The sequence below is a fragment of the Phascolarctos cinereus genome, unplaced genomic scaffold (genome assembly GCF_003287225.1).
Source record: "Phascolarctos cinereus isolate Bilbo 61053 unplaced genomic scaffold, phaCin_HiC Scaffold_4;HRSCAF=312, whole genome shotgun sequence".
Taxonomy (NCBI): Eukaryota; Metazoa; Chordata; class Mammalia; order Diprotodontia; family Phascolarctidae; genus Phascolarctos; species Phascolarctos cinereus.
The window spans coordinates 55,526,265-55,544,871 of record NW_027555847.1 but is presented as its reverse complement, the minus strand read 5'-3'; the positions used below and the strand labels follow the sequence as shown (position 1 = coordinate 55,544,871).

Below are 18,607 nucleotides of genomic sequence, written 5' to 3'. Positions count from 1 at the left end.
CTGTGTCTTGATTTCTCATAAAGTCACCATCATCCAATTGCTCTATTCTAATGTTTTTTAATGTATTTTTTATTTTTTTTTTCCATATGCTTTTGAGTTGAAAATTTTTCTCCCTTTTCTCCCCCCCACCCTCCCCAAGATGGCGCACAATCTGACATAGGCTTTGCATTTACATACCCATTAAACATATTTTCACATTAGTGAAGTTGTAAGTAAAAATTAAAACCAATAGGAGGAACCATCAAAAAAGATGAAACAAAACTCAACAGAAGGTAAAAATAAGTGAGAGCGATTCGACTTCCATAGTTCTTTCTTTGGATGTGGACAGCCTTTTCCATCCCAAGGCCTCTGCAGATGTCTTAGATCCTCATAATGCTGAGAAGGGTTCAGTTTAACATTCTTAGTCGTTGCATAATGTGGCTGTTATTGTGTACAAAGTCCTCTTGGTTCTGCTCACTTCACTCAGCATCAGACCATATAAGTCTTTCCAGGTTTTTCTGAAGTCAGCCTGTTCATCATTTCTTATAGCACAATAGTATTCTATTACATTCATATACCACAACTTGCTCAGCCATTCCCCAATTGATGGGCATCCTCTCAATTTCCAATTCTTTGCCACCACAAAAAGAGCTGCTATGTATATTTTTGTACATGTGGGTCCTTTTCCCATTTGTTTGATCTCTTTGGGAAGTAGCCCTAGAAGTGCTATTGCTGGATCAAAGGGTATGCACATTTTTGTAGCCCTTTGGGCATAGTTCCAAATTGTTCTCCAAATGGTTGGATCATTTCACAACTCCACCAACAATGTATTAGCGTTCTAATTTTCCCACATCCTCTCCAACATTTATCATTTTCCTGTTTTGTCATGTTGGCCAATCTGATAGGTGTGTTGTTTTGATTTGCATTTCTCTAATCAATAATGATTTAGAGCATTTTTTCATATGACTATAGATGGCTTTAATTTCTTCATCTGAGAACTGTCTGTTCATATCCTTTGACCATTTATCAATTGGGGAATGGCTTGTGTTCTTATAAATTTGTCTTAATTCTCTATATATTTTAGAAATGAGGCCTTTATCAGAAAGACTGGTTGTAAAAATTCTTTCCCAATTTTCTACCTTCCTTCTAATCTTAGTTGCATTGGCTTTGTTTGTACAAAAACTTTTCAATTTAATGTAATCAAAATTATCCATTTTGCTTTTCATAATGTTCTCTATCTCCTGTTTGGTCATGAATTCTTCTGTTCTCCATAGATCTGATAGGTAAACTATTCCTTGTTCTCCCAGTTTACTTATGGTATCAGCCTTTATATCTAAGTCCTGAACCCATTTTGACTTTATTTTGGTATATGGTGTGAGATTTGGGTCTATGCCTAGTTTCTGCCATACTCTTTTCCAGTTTTCCCAGCAGTTTTTTTCAAAGAGTGGGTTCTTATCCCAGAAGCTGGGGTCTTTGGGTTTATCAAATAATAGATTACTATAGTCATTGACTACTGTGTCTTGCATATTTAACCTATTCCACTGATCCACCTCCCTATTTCTTAGCCAGTACCAAGCAGTTTTGATGATTGCTGCTTTATAATAGAATTTAAGATCTGGAATTGCTAGGCCACCTTCCCCTGTATTTCTTTTCTTTAGTTCCTTTGACATTCTGGACCTTTTGTTTTTCCAAATGAATCTTGTTATTATTTTTTCTAACTCTGTAAAATAATTTTTTGGTAGTTTGATTGGTATGGCACTGAATAAGTAAATTAGCTTAGGTAGGATTGTTGTTTTTATTATATTAGTTCGGCCTACCCATGAACAACTGATGTTTTTCCAGTTATTTAGATCTGATTTTATTTGTGTGAAAAATGTTTTGTAATTGTGTTCATAGAGTTGCTGGGTTTGTTTTGGGAGGTAGACTCCTAAATATTTTATAATATCTACAGTAAGTTTAAATGGGATTTCTCTTTCTATCTCTTGCTGTTGGGCTTTCTATTCTAATTTTTAAGGAAGTATTTTCTTCAGTAATCTTTTGGACTTCCTTTTCCATTTGGCTAATTTTAACTTTTTAGGGCATTCTTCTCCTCATTGGTTTTTTGGACCTCTTTTGCCATTTAGGTTAGGCTATTTTTTAAGGTATTATTTTCTTCAGTATTTTTTTTGGGTCTCCTTTAGCAAGCTGTTGACTTGTTTTTCATGATTTTCTTGCATCACTCTCATTTCTCTTCCCAGTTTTTCCTCTACTTCTCTTACTTGCTTCTCAAAATCCCTTTTGAGCTCTTCCAAGGCCTGGAACGGATTCACATTTTTCTTGGAGGCTTTGGATATGGGAGCTTTGACTTTGTTGTCTTCCTCTGGTTGTATGTTTTGATCTTCTTTGTTACCAAAGTAAGATAATATAGTCTGACTCTTTTTGTGAGGTTTGCTCATGATCCCAGCCAACTACTTGAGTTTTAAACTCTTTGTTAAGGTAAGAGTCTGCTTCCAGTGTGGAGAATGTACAGTCCCCAGCTTCGGGGGTTTGTACGGCTGTTTTCAGAGATACTTGTAGGGACCTGTAAATTTTCAATTGTTTCAAGGTGATATGATAAGGGTCGAGGTGTTTACTCTTTTCCTGGCCTGTGCTCTGTTCTTTGAGTGACTGGCCACAAGCAGTCTTTTCTCTCTTGGAAATGTGAGGAGGGTTTCCTCTTCACCGCCACTACAAGTTCCACTGTGCCAGCTCTCCTTCTCACCCCAGGACCACCACCCAGAACTGTGACCCAGATCCAAGCACAGGCAAAGCAAGAGGTTCCTGCCTCAGCACCAGCAAAGAGATCCCTGCAATCCCCCTCTGATCAGTCACTTGATTCCCCCTCAGTCTGTGGGCTGGAAGCTCAGAATGCAGCCACCGTCCTAGTGCCCGTGTTGTGCACTCTGTGCTCTGGAGCTGGCTCTGACCTAGCTCCTCTCTCAGCACCACAGAAACAGACTTTTCCCACTGACCTTCTAAGTTGTCCTCAGCATTCGTGGATTGAGGAGTCTGGACACTGCCACAGCTGCCTGTGATTCATTCCTCTGAGGCCTGCTCTAGGTTCGCTGTGGCCTGCACACCCATGCTGAACTGCACTCCTCTACCTGCCTGGCACAATATGCCTTTCTGATCAACCATCCAGGCTGTCTTGGGCTGGAAGTTTATTTTATGGGTTCTGCTGCTTTAGAATTTGTTTAGAGCCATTGTTTTACGGGTATTTGGAGGGGTTTGGGGAGGGCTCAAGCAAGTCACTGCTTTCAAATCGCCATCTTGGCTCCGCCGCTGCCAGCCAGTTTCAGCTGAGGGACCCAGGAGCTCCTGAAGTCTTGAACTCAGGAGGTTGCCTCTAAGGCTAGAAACATCCATCTCAGGATCACTCTTTGGTCACCTCTGCTCAGAGAAGCAGAACAGACAGCCAGAGGGCCCTGGGTTCAGGCTCAGGCTCCCACTTCCACATGTGAACAGTTTCTGTGGCTTTCTTGGCAGAGGGCAGAATGTTTTCCCCTCATAGGAATTCCAGGAGATAGTCATCACAGAGATTGACAGACAAGAAGAGAGAGAGGGTCTGGGGGAAGAGTTCCTCCTTTTAAGCTCTATTAAGTGAGTGGCCCTTCCTGGTTCAATGCTCAATCCACTTTGATGAAGCCACCTCCTCCCTTTGCTGTAAGGACAGGGACCAAGGAATTGTTGAATCATCTCAGAATCCTCCAGTGTCCATTAGTACCTGTGTCTCCAGAAGTGGCCAGTGGGAGCTCAGCTCAGCTCAGCTCTCCATGGGGTGGGTTCTACCTTCATTACACAGTGAAAACAAAGAGGGTTGATTCACTTCTAGGGAACTAGTTTTTGCTTAGGTGTCTTCAGGAGATAGTGACTCAGATGGGGAAGGGTTAAAAGAGTTTGGGAGGGGGCATGGAATGGTGAGGCTAGAAAGCTGAGGAATGAAGTCATGGGAGAGTTGGAATTAGCCATGGCGGCTGGGAAAGATTCTCTCCCGTTGTGTAGTAGAAAAAAACCCCTAATGAGGATTGCTGAACTTGAGGTAGCAGAACCCAAGTTCAAGTTTCTGCTTTGCTCTAGGGATACCACCTCTCTCCCTGGACTTTGGTTTCTTCTGCTGTAAAATAAAAATGTTAAATTAGATGGACGTTAAGGGTCTTTCCAACACTAGAGCTGTGACCTTTTCCAGTCCCTCAGTGGATCCCTAGGAACTACAGATTTCACTTTCTCCACTCCTCTTGGGTGGTGTTCTAAATCTTTAGTCCTTTCCCTGTCCTCACTTTCCCCCAGCTGCCCCACCCCCCTTCATCTCCATCAAGGACCTTCCTTTAGAACAGTGCTTCTGTCCTTGGCCCCCAGTGTGGGGTGAGGGTGAGCAGGGTTAGGCCTGGAGGATCTGAGAGACATTAAGATCTTGCTGGTGTCCCCTCCCTATGCAGCCCCTCCCCTCTCCTCTCGTTCCTTTCCCTCCCTACTCCCTGTCTCCCCCCCCCCTCCTGGGGAGGGAACTGAGAGGCTTGATTGGAGAGAAGGCTTTTTCAGGAAACATTTCAAAGTATGGCATCATTTGTGATGTCCCAAGATTGGGCTCTTCTGAGGCCTTCTGGCTCGGGCTCATCTGGCAGGAGGGTCAGGCAGGCAGTAGAGCCCCAGGCCTGAGCTTGGCCAAAGTGCTGACTCAGTACAATGTACTCTAAGTAGCAGCAGGGCTTGTGGGCCAGCTTAGCTCCCCCAGCCAGGAGCCAATGGAGCTGGGGGTTGGCCTCTCCTCCCTCCCCTCCCCTCTCTCTGGAGAGGGAGGTGGCTCTCCCAGGCTGCTCTCTCCCCCTTTCCCTTTCCCCCATCCCCTCTTCCTCTGAGGCCCTGGCCTGGTTGGGTAAGACTGTTTCATTTAATGAGTCTTGGCTGCTGCCTGGTCCTGGACAGCTCAGAGAGAGAGGGAGAGAAAACTGTCAGGGGCTTCCAAGTTTGGCTTCTCAACCAGCTGGCTGCATGGGGGGGGGTGTTAGGTTGGGCCAAGAATGGGGTGGGGGAAGTTTTTACTGAGGGGGACACCCCCTTTGCCTCCACTCTGGGATCCCAGAATTTTAGTGCTGGAAAAGATCTTAAAGACCATCTAATCCAACCCTACATTTTGTAGATGGGGAAACTGAGGCCCAGATCAGGCCGAGGTCACCATGGCAAGTGATCAGATGGAGTTGCCTGAATACTATGGAGTAGACAGGGTCTACTAAGCTCCCCTTGTCCCACTCTCCCCATCTCAATTTCCAGGAGCCAAGCACCCTTCTGCTGCTCCTCATTTACACTGAGTAGTAGGGAATTCAATATGACACCCTTTCTGCGGGTATTCGCGTTGACAAACACGAGCTAGCTACAGCAATGCCTAAAGTTAATTTGTTTTCACTCAACAGGAGATGAGAGTGGTGAGGTAGGGTAGGCTACTATCCTGGGAATCAGAAGGTCTGGTTTCCAGGGGAACAAGATGGGAGGGCAGAGTGGAAGAAACAACGGTTTGGGCATCAGAGGATGAAAGTTCTGATACTGGCATCTTATTAGCAGCGGCATCTTGGGTAAATCCCATAATCTCACTGGGCCTCAGACTGTAAAAAGAGGGGGTCAGGCTCTTCCAATGCTAACTCCCAGGCTCCAGGTTCTACCAATAATTACCTGTAAGACTAGGAGTGACACTGAGAAAATTCACAAATTCTCTTTGTTGCCTTCCTCCTATCTTTCAGGTGTTCTCCTCTTGTTAGATGCCCTCTGTTGGGGTTGCCATATTCAGGCAATGCCCTATGTCTCTGACCCTTCTAATGCCTCTCTTCCTATCAAGATGAACCTGTCTGGTGTCCCATCTCCTAGGGTTATACTTGCTGCCATTATAGCTGAGGTAGAATCACAGGATGCTACCTAGAGTCAGAGAGGACTGAGACATCATCCAGTCCAATGTCCTTGCTTTTTACAGAGGGGGATACTGAGTCCCAGAGCAGGGTAGTGACTTGCCTCACTTTTGCTAGCCAGCAACTAGTTAGGTGCTTAATACGTCACAGGTGTGTACTAAATGTTTGTTGATTGACTGATTGATGAATGGCAGAGCAGGAAATAGAATGCAGGTCTCCTGGTTCCCATTCCAGTGCTCTGTCCACGGAATGGGCAAATTTTTGTCTACACAAGTGTATGCTAAGGTGACGATGAGTTATTGTGTTAACTCTTAGGTAACATATTTACATTTTAAGATACTGGTATTAAAAGGAATATGGAATCTATTCTGTCACCACAACCAATGAGATCATGAATAGTTACAAACTTGAAGGTGCTATATTAATGCCATCTATTATAATTATTAAATCCTTTTGTTTCCTTTTGGGGAAAAAAAGAATATGGTATTATGGAGAGATAAAGCATTTGTTAAGCTCCTGCTATGTGCCAAGTACTTTACAGATATTATTCTCATTTGCTGTTTACAACAACCCTGTGAGGTAGGTGCTATCATGATCCCTATTTTAAAGCTGAGTAAACTGAGGCAGGTAGAAGTTAAGGGATTTGCCCAAGGTCGCATAGCTGGTAAGTATCTAAGCCTGTATTTGAACTCATAGCTTCCCAATTCCAAGCCCAGTATTCCATCCACTTGGCCATCTAGCTGCCTTGGAAGTTGGGAAACCTGATGGTTTCTAGGTCCGGCTCTGCTGTTAACTCTGTATGACTTTGGGCAAGACCCCTTCCTCTCTCTGGCCCTGTTTCCTTATCTTTAAAACAAAGACTACATGGCTTCTGAGGTCCCTTCCAGCTCTAGAATTAGGATGGCTCCATAACTATATAAATATAAGACATTATAAATTGTACCCTCAAAGAGCTTATAATCTAGTTGGGGAAATAAAATGAACCTTTGTGGAGAGTAAGTGCATGCCAAGATCTGTAGCATTGATGACCAAGGTAAGCCTGAGTTTGATCTGGGTGGCACCTGTCTCTTGGAGCTGTTGGCCCCAGATTGAGAAGTGGTCTTAGGAGCTAGTGTTCTCTGGCTTTCCCAGAAGACCACAAAGGCTTCTCAGAGAACACAACCCCAAACATGGCTGGATCCCAGGAATTGAAACCCTCTGGAGGATCAATGGGCCTGGAACCTAATTTTATTTTTTTAAGACAGAATCCTGGGGGTTGTTGGGAGTGGGAAAAGAGAGATTGGAAATAGCATAGTCCACTACAAAACCAAAATTAGCAAGTTTCCTATTTTTTTCATAACTTCCATCCCCTCTCTTGTCCACCGGAAACCCAAAATATGTCAAATTAACCTAAAATTAGGAACATAAGTCACAAGAGAATTAAAAAAAACCCAATGCTTTTGGAGAAAATATTTTCATATCCTTGTGCTGATCATTTATTCTAACTCAGGACACGGTGATTAATTTTGAAATGAGAATTTTTTTGTTAAGACTCATGCCTGGGGAGGAAATGCTTTCAACTCAGTTCAGTTCAAGGGAGGTTGAGTATCTTTGAGTACCTAGCACAGAATTGGAGAGGTTCTCATCCTACCATCAGTTCTGTGATCTAATCCTCAGGAAACTCAGGGCATAATTGCCTTATGCTTAGAATAGTTGCCTAGCATATGGTAGGTGCTTAATAAGTGCTCTATCCTCCTGTCACCAATTTACTTTTATTTGAAGGCACCACCGTGTTCCTTCTTGACCCCAAAGACCTCCCTCAGCCAGTCACAGTGCCTGAAATCTCACCATTAGCTAGATTGAATTTAGAATTTCCTCATTAAAATTTAGATCAGCCTAATATGGTGTAAATAAATAAATAGATAGATAGATAGATAGATAGATAGATAGATAGATAGATAAATATAAAATAAATAAATAAAGGACTGTACTAACCTCAAACAAGTGTCTTTTCTTCTCTGGTTTCGGTTTCCTCATTAGGTCCCTTCCAGCTCTAGTCCTTGAATTCTGGGATTCAAGGATTCGATGCTGAGGGCAGCATCCTTTGGGGATCGGCATGTACAGTGGGGGAGTTTGGTTAGGGGAAGGGTGGAAGGACAGGGTCAGAGTTAAAGTACTACTGAGAAAGGTTGGTTCAATCCATTCTTTTCACCTTCAAGGCTGAGTACTGACTGTGTGCAAGATACCCTGTGAGGGCTGGGGCATACAAAGCTGATTGTAACTCAGTTCCCACCCTCAAGGAACTTATAGTCCAGTACTGGAGATGACATGACTATAATACACTTTGAGGTCAAGAGCCTTTGCTCCCTCTTTATATGCCCATCATTTAGCATAGTTCTTTGTATGTAGTAGTGCCTTAATAAATGCTTGTTGCATGGAATATAGGGTAGAATGGGATAAGGGACTTCAGAGGAAAGAGAGTTTTATATTTAGCTGGGATGATCAGGGGAGACTTTGTGGAGGAGGTGGCATTTGGGTTGGATTTTAAAGGCTGGTTAACACTTCAGTAGACAGTTGGCATTCCACGTGGAGAGGGTGAGCTGAATAAAAGCAGGCAGATAGCACAAAGTGTGTTTGTGGAACAGAGTCGTCCTGCTTGGCTAGAGCATTGTGTGTGAAGCCAGCTAGTGGGAGATCGAGCTGGAAAGGTAAATTGGGACCAGGTTGTAAAGGATTTTGAATGCCAGCCTAAGGGAGTATCATTTGGTTAGCGATTGAAGGATTTTGAGGAGGGGAATGATGGGGTGAGAGCTGTACATTAAGAGGATTCTGGCAAGTGGAATATAGGATGGATTAGAGATGGAGAGAAACCGGAGAGAACGATTAAGAAGCTACTAAGAATATCTTTGACGTTTGGTTGTTTCGATTATGGCTGACTCTTTGTGATTCCATTTGGGGTTTTCTTGGCGAAGATACTGGAGTGGTTTGCCATTTCCTTCTTCAGTTTATTTTACAGATGAGGAAACTGAGGCAAACGGGATTAAATGACTTGCCTAAGGTCATAGCTAGTCAGTGGCTACGGTCACATTTGAACTCAGGTCCTCCTGACTGCAGGGCTAGCGCTCTGTCCACTGTACAGTCAGTTTAGGCAAGAGGTGACAAAGGGCTGAATTGAAGGTGGTGACCGTTGTAATAAATACGGGGACAGGGAAGAAGGCTGATCAGAGTTGTACAGCAGAGTTTGAAATGATGGAACTCAAGTGCGCTCAGCACCAGGCTTGGCCAGGGCAGTGGGCGATTGTTGATTGATCGGGAGGTGGCAGAGCTGGGGGGTCAAAGATAACACTGTTGGAAGTCAGGACACTGAGAGACCATCAGTAGAACGTAAGCCTCCTGAGGACAGGGGCCTTGGGGAGGGGGCTGTTTTTCTATGCCCCAACACCTAGCATAGCACCTTGAACACAGCAAGTATTTAATAGATGCTTGTTCGTTTGGATCGCTGCTAATGACGGAAAGAGGGGAGTCAGTAGGAGAACGGTCTTCTGAGGAAAAAGAAATTCCACTTCGCACATGTTGAGCCGGAGGCTGTGGCAGGACTTGTAAATGGAAACGTCAAGCAGGCAGCTGGAAATTGGGGTCTGCAGTCCGGAAGAGAGATGAGGGCTGGAGACAGATTTAAATCAGCACAGAGGTGATCTCTGGAACCAAGAGAGAGGATAAGATCTACTGAGGGAGAGAGTGGGAAGACAGGAGGCTGGGAAACAAAGTATTAGGCAGCGCCTCCATTTTAGGGCCTGGTGGAGTGTACGAGTACCTGAGAAAGGTGGCAGTGGTGACACAGAAGGGCACCAAGCGAAGACTCCTCAGACACAACAGTCAGATGACTCTTGCGTCTTAGTCTTTCTTCAGCCCAGAGAGAATGGCTGATCTAAAGGGGAGGATGTGTCCGTGTCAGAAGGACACGACTTTGAGTTGAATAGACTTGAGATCTCACTGCAGTTTGGAGTGAGAGCAGGAATAAAGATGGACCTGGTTTCTTCTGAATCTGCCTGGGGATGGAAGGTCCTAAAGTTGGACATTTATGACCTATATTCCCCACTAGTGTTGTTTTATCTTCATCCAAAGTCTCCTATCTCAGATCGTCTGGGTTCCTCTAGGCTCAGGTCACACCAAATGGAAAACCAAACCAAACACAACAAATCTTTCTGACAGGATCACCTTTTCTTCCTCTACTTGTCACCTTGGATGTTAGCAAATGGAAGAGAGGAGAAGAGATAGGAGTGAGGAGAGTGCTGGCCTCTGTCTTACAGAACCACTGTCAGAGTGATCTTCCTAATGCCCAGCTCTCATCCTATCATTCACCATCTCAGAAGCCTTCAGTTACTCCCCATTGCTTACCAAATAAAGTTTAAGCCTCATTAGCCTAGCATTCAATGCTACATTCTACATTCTGACATTTGTGGGGATTAGAAGTCATCTGGAGTAGCTTGCAGCTGCTTAGAAGTGTGTGTGGGAAAAAGGATGTCTCAGAGAGCTGGGATGGATTCTACAGGTTTTCATTTCCAACCCACTCATCTTTACAGATGAGGAAACCAAGAAGGAGAATATTTTGGCTGAGACCATGTAGTGATGTAGTGGCAGAGGCTGGACCAGAACCCAGGACTTCAGGATCATGGTCCAATGTCCTTTCTACTTCACTGTACTGCCTTTCTAGCAACCATTTAATGAAGAACCACTCTCCTACCTATTGCTTTGGTGAATGTCAGAGACGGATGGGCACGTGGGAGGAGGCAGGTGGGGAGTGGGGAATGTAATTCGTAAATGCACAATTTTAAGGACCTTCCATTCCCAGGCAGATGCAGAAGAAACCAGGTCCATCTTTATTCCTGCTCTCACCCCAAACCCTTGATGGGATCTTGAGTCTATTTAGTTCAAAGTCACATCTTCCTGACACAGACACATCATCCCCTCTAGATCAGCCAATCGTTCTGGGCTAGAGCAAGACTACCGGAGGCAAAATTCCAATCTGAGGCAATTTGGCTTTGGGTCTGCTCAGTCTCCTTTCTATGCCCTTCTCCTGTGTCATTATTTCTGTCTTATTGATTGGTTTGACTGATTTGAGGTTAGAGCCTTAGCTTTGGGCCCTGCAGTTAAAATTCTTCCACATGCAACCCCAAATTTCAAGAGTGTTTGGATATGTCATCGAATGGTCCCTACGTCAAAAGCTTGACAACAAATCTGATTCCCTCTGGAAAAAGTTGCCAGGACCAGAAATTACTAATAGGAGAGGTTTGGGACAACTTGTAGGTTTGGCCATGTAGGAAGACCCAAATTTCAGGTCCCAAAGTAAGGGTCAGTTTCTTTAATCTCCACCCCCTAGCTCATCCCTTCCCCTGTAACACCAAGCTTTAGGTGTGAGGGATATTTTTTGCTGTCCAGGAATTTGCCTCTGCCCCACAAAAAGGGCGTTAGTTAGGTAGTTCCAGGAGGAATAATGGAAAGTTTGCAAAGAAAGCCAAGCAGACCTCAAATGGCTCAGTCACAGTAGTTTCATTCCTTCATTTTCTCTGAAATGGGAGATGTTCCCTCTCCTTTCCTTTTTCTTTTAAAATTAAAGTTTTTATTGATGTCTTTGGTTTTTACATTACAGTAATTTCTGGATATACTCCAACACAATGAGCCTTTCCTTGTAACAAAGAAAATTAAGCAATACCATTACAATAAACTCTTCCAGCAGAGCATGCGACATACTACATCCATAGTCCCCATCTCTCCAAAGAAAGAAAGGAGATATCTCATCTTTTTCACCAGGGCCAAGATTAGTCATTACAATTGGATAGCATTCAACTTCGTTTTTATGTTCTTTTCATTTCTATCGATGCAGTCATTGACGATGTCGTTTTCTTGGTTCTGCTTAATCTACTCTTCATCGATTCACACAAATCTTCCCATGTCTCTGGATCTCTCATTGTTGTCATTTCTTAAGGTGCAATAATATTCTATTACATTCATATACCACAATTCCACCCCACCTCAACCAATGGACACCCTTTTTGTTTTCAGCACTTTGTAGACATAAAAATTGCTGCTATGATTATTTTGGTGTATAGGGGACCTTTATTTTTGCTTTGGATTTCCTTGGGGCATATGATCAAGTGTGAGAACTCTGGGGATGAAGAGTTTACTGACTTTTCTAGCATGATTCCAAAATATTCTTGAGAACTGTTGGACCCATTCATAGTTCCACCAATAGAATATTGGTCATAGAGCAACTTCCTTCCATTTTCTCCTTTAAGTAGAGATTAGCTTGGTTATGTAGTTGAGTTTACCTAAGCCTTTCCAGTTTTTCCTAAAGAACCCAGCCATGCAGATCCTCAGCCAAGGTCAGAGTTGAAGTGTGTGTGTGTGTGTGTGTGTGTGTGTGTGTGTGTGTGTGTGTGTGTGTAATAATGAATTTAGCTCAGCTTAGCTTTCCAGCGGGGTTAGACATGTGCATACTAATGCTACCGTCCATGGAGGGGAATAACAGCTGGTTCCTGGGCTGTGTGAGACCCAGAGAAGTGGGAGAGGGTACAGACCATGCTGCAAGGGATGGAACAAGGGGAGAGGGCATTTGTGGAAAACTGGAAACCCTTTCTGCCTTTTGACTAAAGTTACTTTCTTCCTATTTTCATTAGGACAAATCCCCTAGTGTGTTTATGTGCCTCAAGAAAATCCTACCAATAACTGATGATACAGTTAGTGATTAAGATGTGAATCATCCTGGGGGAGAGGAGCTAAAGCTCTGAAAAAGGGACATAATGTGTCATAAAGTATTTAGGAAATTATCATCCAAACCACAGGGAAAGAGAGGGAAAGATGGGAATTCAGAAGTAGCCAGGGTTTGAAAGCTATTGAATGTTAGTGTTTGGTGCCAAGGAACAGAGCTTAGGGTGGGGGAAGAGTTTCTCTCCCCTTTTCTTACTTTGGCAAGGATAGCTCTGATAATGTGGAAAGGGCTTGGACACAGCTGAATAGAGGAGTCGATGGGAAACCAGCTCTGAGAAATGAATTGAAATGAAAGGCTTCTTGTTTGAGAGATCCAGTAAAAAGCAAGTGATTTCCTTGGAGGTAGAGTCCCGACCTTCCTGTCTGGTTCTTCTACATTCTCTCCTTGGCTGGGTCCTATGGAACCAGGCTCTCAGATGGACAGTGAAAACTCCAGTCAGCCATCCGGATGTTTCAAAACATCCAGATGTTTGGCATCATGTAAACCAAGAAGATCCAGTTGACTGATTTACTTTGTCACTTCTTCCAGATGTTTCATTGTCATGTAAAGAGCCTTTGTATCTGGTCCCACAGAGTCCCAGGAGAAAGTGCAATGAGTGGAACTATGATATACTGGATGTCCTAGCATCAAAGAATTACTAGAGCTAAGAAGGTCCTTAGAGATCATCCAGGCCAACCCCTACCTTTTGCAGATTGGGAAACAGGCTCAAAGGAATTAGGTGACTTACTCCAGCTCACACACAGCTCATTAGTGGCAGCTGAAGTGTTTGCTAGGCTTTTAAATGTCTAGGATAAGCTCAGGTTTTCTGTGGAGCTGCTTGGGGAAGTTAAATTAATGGCCCTTACTGTACCCAGAGTTGGGACAGGGTAGCAGTATTATTATGTCTATAGATATAATAGAGATATGATTATATCTTTAGATATAAGAAGATATATCACCTCTATTAATATAATGATAGATGAGGGTGTCTGTCTGTTCGATGTGTTTAGTTTATGATTAAGAAAGGATGAGGTAGCCTTTTCTGACATTGCTCCTTGGGGGTGTCAATAAGTGTTCATTGGGACTTCTCTCAAGTAAAACTATAGTCAAGGAAAGGAGATTCCCCAGAAAATGACCATTAGAAGAAATGATAGATAAATCATTTTGGTGCAGTAATTATAATCTCTTACAGTTTCATGATAGGTTTATAGTTTTCAAAGCCCTTTCACCTATTGTCTCATTGGGTTAACATACGTACTCTTTCAATGCTGAACACAACTTTCAATGCTGAATGCTACTTCCCTTCCCTGCTCCCAAAAGGAAATGATCTTTCCCTCCTCTGACCTAACCGTTCCTTATATACTTAAGCATAGTTTCATTTGTATTACAGTTAGCCATGTATGTGTATTTATCATCCCTAGGAGACTTTCAGCTCCTGGAGATCAGAGAGGGCACCTTTCTTTAATTCCTGTGCCCTCTTGGGTGCTTGGCACCGTAACTGGCACATAGTAGGCGCTAATAAATGTTCATTGAGCTGAACGAATGAATCTTGGAATAATAGAATCTTAGCACTGAACAAGACTTGAATGGTCATCTTCCACCCAATTCCTGGGAAGAAAGACCTCCAAGATGGTGAGGCTATGATAAAAATCTCTTCAAAGCCAAGGGATGGTGAGGTTATGGGTATCCAATGAGACCTAAGATGGCTATCATTCGATCAACATTGATTTATTGGGCACATCCCATGTGCTCAATGCTGAGCTAGGTGCTGTGAAGGATCTAAGAAAGATGGTATGGTCCCTTTCCAAAAAAGCTTACAGCTTAGGTGGGGTGGAGGGGACAAGAGCCATGTATAAAGATAATTATCTAAGTCAAGGTGTGATTAGTGCCAATTCAGTTCGATTCAATTCAACATTTATTAAGTGCTTACTATGTGCATAACACTGTGCTAAGTGCAGGGGATACAAAGGTGAAAAAAAATGACAGTTCCTGCCCTCAAAGAGCTTCCAGTCTATTGGGGCATACAACATGTATCCCCAACATGCCCATCCCCATTTACGATAAATATAATAATACAGGATAGGGGGTAATGAGGACAGGTCCAAAATGCTCAAGGAAAATGACACTGGTGATGAGCATGGAAAGGGCACCAAGACACGGGAGTTGGATAGGCAATGTTTGCCCTGAAAGGGGCCACTAAATGAATGATTGAGACAATAAGAGCCATGAGTTCCAAGGAGAGAAAGCACACAGTAGATATGTGAAGGCAGAAGGAAGAAGATAGTTTAGGGTAAATACAGTCAAGACATAACATGAACCAAAGGGTTTTGGTCCCTGGAGTGGTTACAGCTAGGAGAACCTGGAAGGTCAGGTTGCTTTCTTACTATCTCGCACAAAGCTCATTCTTACTTCTGTACCTTTGTTTATTCTATTTTTTTTTTCACTCTGCAATGCTCTCTCTCATATTTCTCTACCCAAATCAAAGCCATCTTCCCCCAAAGGTTCTTAAACCTGGGATTTGTGAGCTTGCTTTAAAAAATATTGACAAATGTATTTCATTATAATTTATTTCCTTTGCAATCATATATATTTTATTTTATGCATTTAAAAACATTCTGAGAAGGGGTGCATAGGTTTCACCGAACTACCAAAGGGGTCCATGCCTCCCCTGCACTCCACAAAAAAAAAACTTAAGAACCTCTGTCCTAGGTCTAGCTTAACTCTAATCTACTTCAGTAGCCTTTTGAGACTCCAGTTCTCAGTGATCCCTCCCTCTTCTGGATTCCTCTTGTACTTATGGCCTGTACTACTAGCTTGGTCCTTAATTACACATTACAATATAGAACTTACTATCATCTTTCACCGTCTCACCCACTCCCCTCTTCCTAACTGGCGTATGACTATTGATGGTACCTCTATCTTTCCAGTCACTGCAATTTGTAATCTCAGAATTTCCCCAATTCTTCTCTCTATGCTGTGCTACGTTCAATCAGTTTCTAAGTCTTTGGCCTCCTCAACGGTCCATGTCATGTCTGTTCCCTTCTCTTCATTTACACTACCATCTCTCTAACTAGGCCCTCACTCTCCTTTACTTAGACTCTTTTATTAGCCTACTGATTGGTCTCTCTGCCTCCAGTCTTTCCTCTCTCCAATCTGTCTTCCATATAGCCATCAAATTAATATTCCTGAGGCACAGGCCTACAAGTCATCTCCCTGCTAGAGAAGCTTTGGTGACTCTGTCATCTCTAGGACAAAGCACTCATTGCTATGTTTAAAATCTGGCTCCAGACTGTCTTTACCTTACTCCCTTGTATGCAGGATACATTCTAGCTAAAGTGGCTTATTGTATGTAACATTCTATCTCCTATCCCTTTTGAAAAGGCTGTTCTTCTTGCCTAGAATGGATTCCTTCCTCACCTCTGCCTCTTAGAACCTCAAGCTTTTTTTGCAAGCTTAATACCCATCTCCTAGCCAAGGCCTTTCCCAGCCTCCCCAGTTTTATCTCCTCTGGAAATGGCTTACATTTCGTAATGACTTATCTGGGTCCATTTTGTTTCCCCTTGTGGAATGTGAGGTCTTTGGAACAGGGAGTTTCATTCTTCTCTTTGTATTCTCAGTACCTAGCATAGTACCTGGCAAATAGCTGGTGTTTAGTAGAGACTTGTTGAATATGTGTATAAATGCAAGTTTTGTCTTTTCAAGGGGACTCTAACTTTAAGGGCAGGGTCTGGGTCATTCGGTTCTCCCACAGTGTTGAGTGTACAACAGTTGTTCAATAAGTACTTGACAGAGAGGGAGGCAATACAGTACAGTCGAGCCAGAGGCACATGGGCTGGGTTCAAATCTAGTCTGTGGTGTTTACTCTGTATGTGACCTTGAAGTCACTTTTATCTGCCTCGGTTTCCTCATCCATAAAATAGGAGGGTTGCACTAGTTGGCCTCTGAGGTCCCTTTTAGCTCCAGATCTGGGACCACACAGCACATTTATAATATATGCACAGGCTACATATACAGGGTGTATCTGGTAGTGTTGGAAACTAGGGACAGGGTCACGGCAAAAGGCTGGCTTCTTAATAAAGTCAGCCATCCTGGGACAGAGCCTACTCAGGATTTCTAAACCAGTCTAGATTGAGAAATACAGACTCTGAGAAGGCTACAGTGGAATCCCCAGGAGTCTTTGGGAACATGTGATATCAGATGTTTTAGAATGGTTCCTGTAGATGGAGGCAAAGAAATTAATTTACTTTAAGATGAAGATTTATGGGCAGTGCCATCCACAGTTAAAAAACAATCAGAATACTGTGGAAAAAAAAGGGAGATTAAAATAAAAACAAAAACAAGACACAATCCCAGAACACCAGACTCATTCTCCAAATACTGCCAGCAATTTCGTGATATAGTCACTTTTTAATATTAAAAGTAAATTGTAAATGTGTCTTTTAAAAACAATATGCATAAAATAGATCTTATTATTCTAAAGCTCTTTCCTTTTTAAAATGCTTTTTTTTTTCACAGTAATTTCTTAGGCATGTCATGTTTTCCCTCAAAGAAATAGTGCAATTGGAAGAAGGAACACGCTGTCAGTGGGCTAGGACTCCTGTGCTAATACAAGTCCTTGTAGATTTCTTGTAGGAGTGGGTGAAGGCACATGTCCGTCTCTGTTTTCTTGATGACTTGCAACAGCTGCACGTGCTCTGTTACAATCTGTCTGAGGTCTGTCATTTTCTGAAGCAACTTGGCGAACAGCTGGGAAGACTCAGGGTGGTTGAGCTTGAGCTGGAGCTCCAAGGCCTGCAGCAAGTTATCCTGGATGTCCTCAATGGGCTTCACATTCAGCAATCCCGGGCGGTCTGCGGGAACAAGCATGGAGGACAGGTCAGCAGACAGACAGCAGCAGAGGCAGGGAAAAGGCTTCCGCTTCCTCCCAAGGCCCGTCCTTGGCCAAGGAGGCAGCCTGAAGCTTTCCTTTTAAACAAGCAAATCCCAATAAGAGAGATGTTGGAGGTGTGTGTGTGTATGTGTGTGTGTGTGTGTGTGTGTGTGTGTGTGAATCAGAGAGGTCCCTTTCAGCTCTGGATCAATGCTTCTACCCTCCCGTTCATTTATTAAGCATTTACTGTGTACAGAGCCCCATACTGGGGAAAGATATGAATCTTAGCTAAGATATGGCCCCTGCCCTCATGGAGCTTACAGTCTAGGATGACATGATGCAAATACAGATGACTATAACATACGAGGTAATATTACCATTAGAGAAAGGTATAATGGAGTATGAGGGGAACACTCAGGAGGATAGTTGTTGCCAATGGGAGGCTCTGTGGAGAAGAGGTTACTTGAATTGTATTGTAAAGGATGGATAGCTATTTGATAGATGAAGAAGGGAAAAGGAAGCCATTCTAGATATAGGCGACGCCATGCATTAAGGCAAAAAGATGGGAAGAGAGTATGGGCCATTTGGGGCACAGAGAGCAGATCAGGGCTGGGGTACACAGTGCATGGAGGGAAATGATGGAAAGGAAGGGTGGTGGCAGACCACAGAGGGCTTTGAACTCTAGGTAAAGGAGTCTCCACTTAGGGGGACAATAGGGAAGTCCCTAAAATGTCTTTTCCCTATGATTATCCTGTTTCCAGTCAGAGTCTTTGGACAGCTTTATTGAACTTTAGCTAATTCTTTTTCAACCACTTGGCTTCCTTATTAACACAATTTACACTTCACAATCTCTACCTACTTTCAATCAATAAGCATTTATTAAATGCTATGTGCCAGGTACCATTTCAACAAAGACTATTTTTTTTAGCAGTTTCAAATCTATTTAAAACCTTAAGTTTCAAACGTGAAATTTTTTAAAAAATCATTTTTCCTCCAGTCATTTTAAACACAATGTACAAGTGAAGGAACACAACAGTTTTTCAGCGTAATTACAGGGTAGTTTCCTTATAGAGCCTTAAACCTTTGGGCCTGGCTTATACACAGGTCACAGCCCTTTGA

General features: G+C 43.1%; 1 protein-coding gene and 1 long non-coding RNA gene across 7 annotated transcripts in view; one reads left to right on the top strand and one right to left on the bottom strand.

Annotated features, from left to right (window-relative positions):
* LOC144456751 (uncharacterized) overlaps positions 1-18,607 on the top strand; it is a 59,870-nt gene that overhangs the window by 30,119 nt on the left and 11,144 nt on the right. The window lies entirely within an intron of this gene.
* PPARG (peroxisome proliferator activated receptor gamma) overlaps positions 14,511-18,607 on the bottom strand; it is a 177,428-nt gene continuing 173,331 nt past the window's right edge. For 5 of the 6 annotated variants that reach the window (XM_020981077.2, XM_020981074.2, XM_020981076.2 and 2 more), the window contains one exon: positions 14,511-17,468. In XM_020981077.2, the coding sequence (XP_020836736.1) occupies positions 17,221-17,468 (248 nt within the window). In that variant the 3' untranslated portion in view covers positions 14,511-17,220. The remainder of the gene's footprint in view (positions 17,469-18,607) is intronic. The other variant, XM_078152210.1, reaches the window with a different exon arrangement.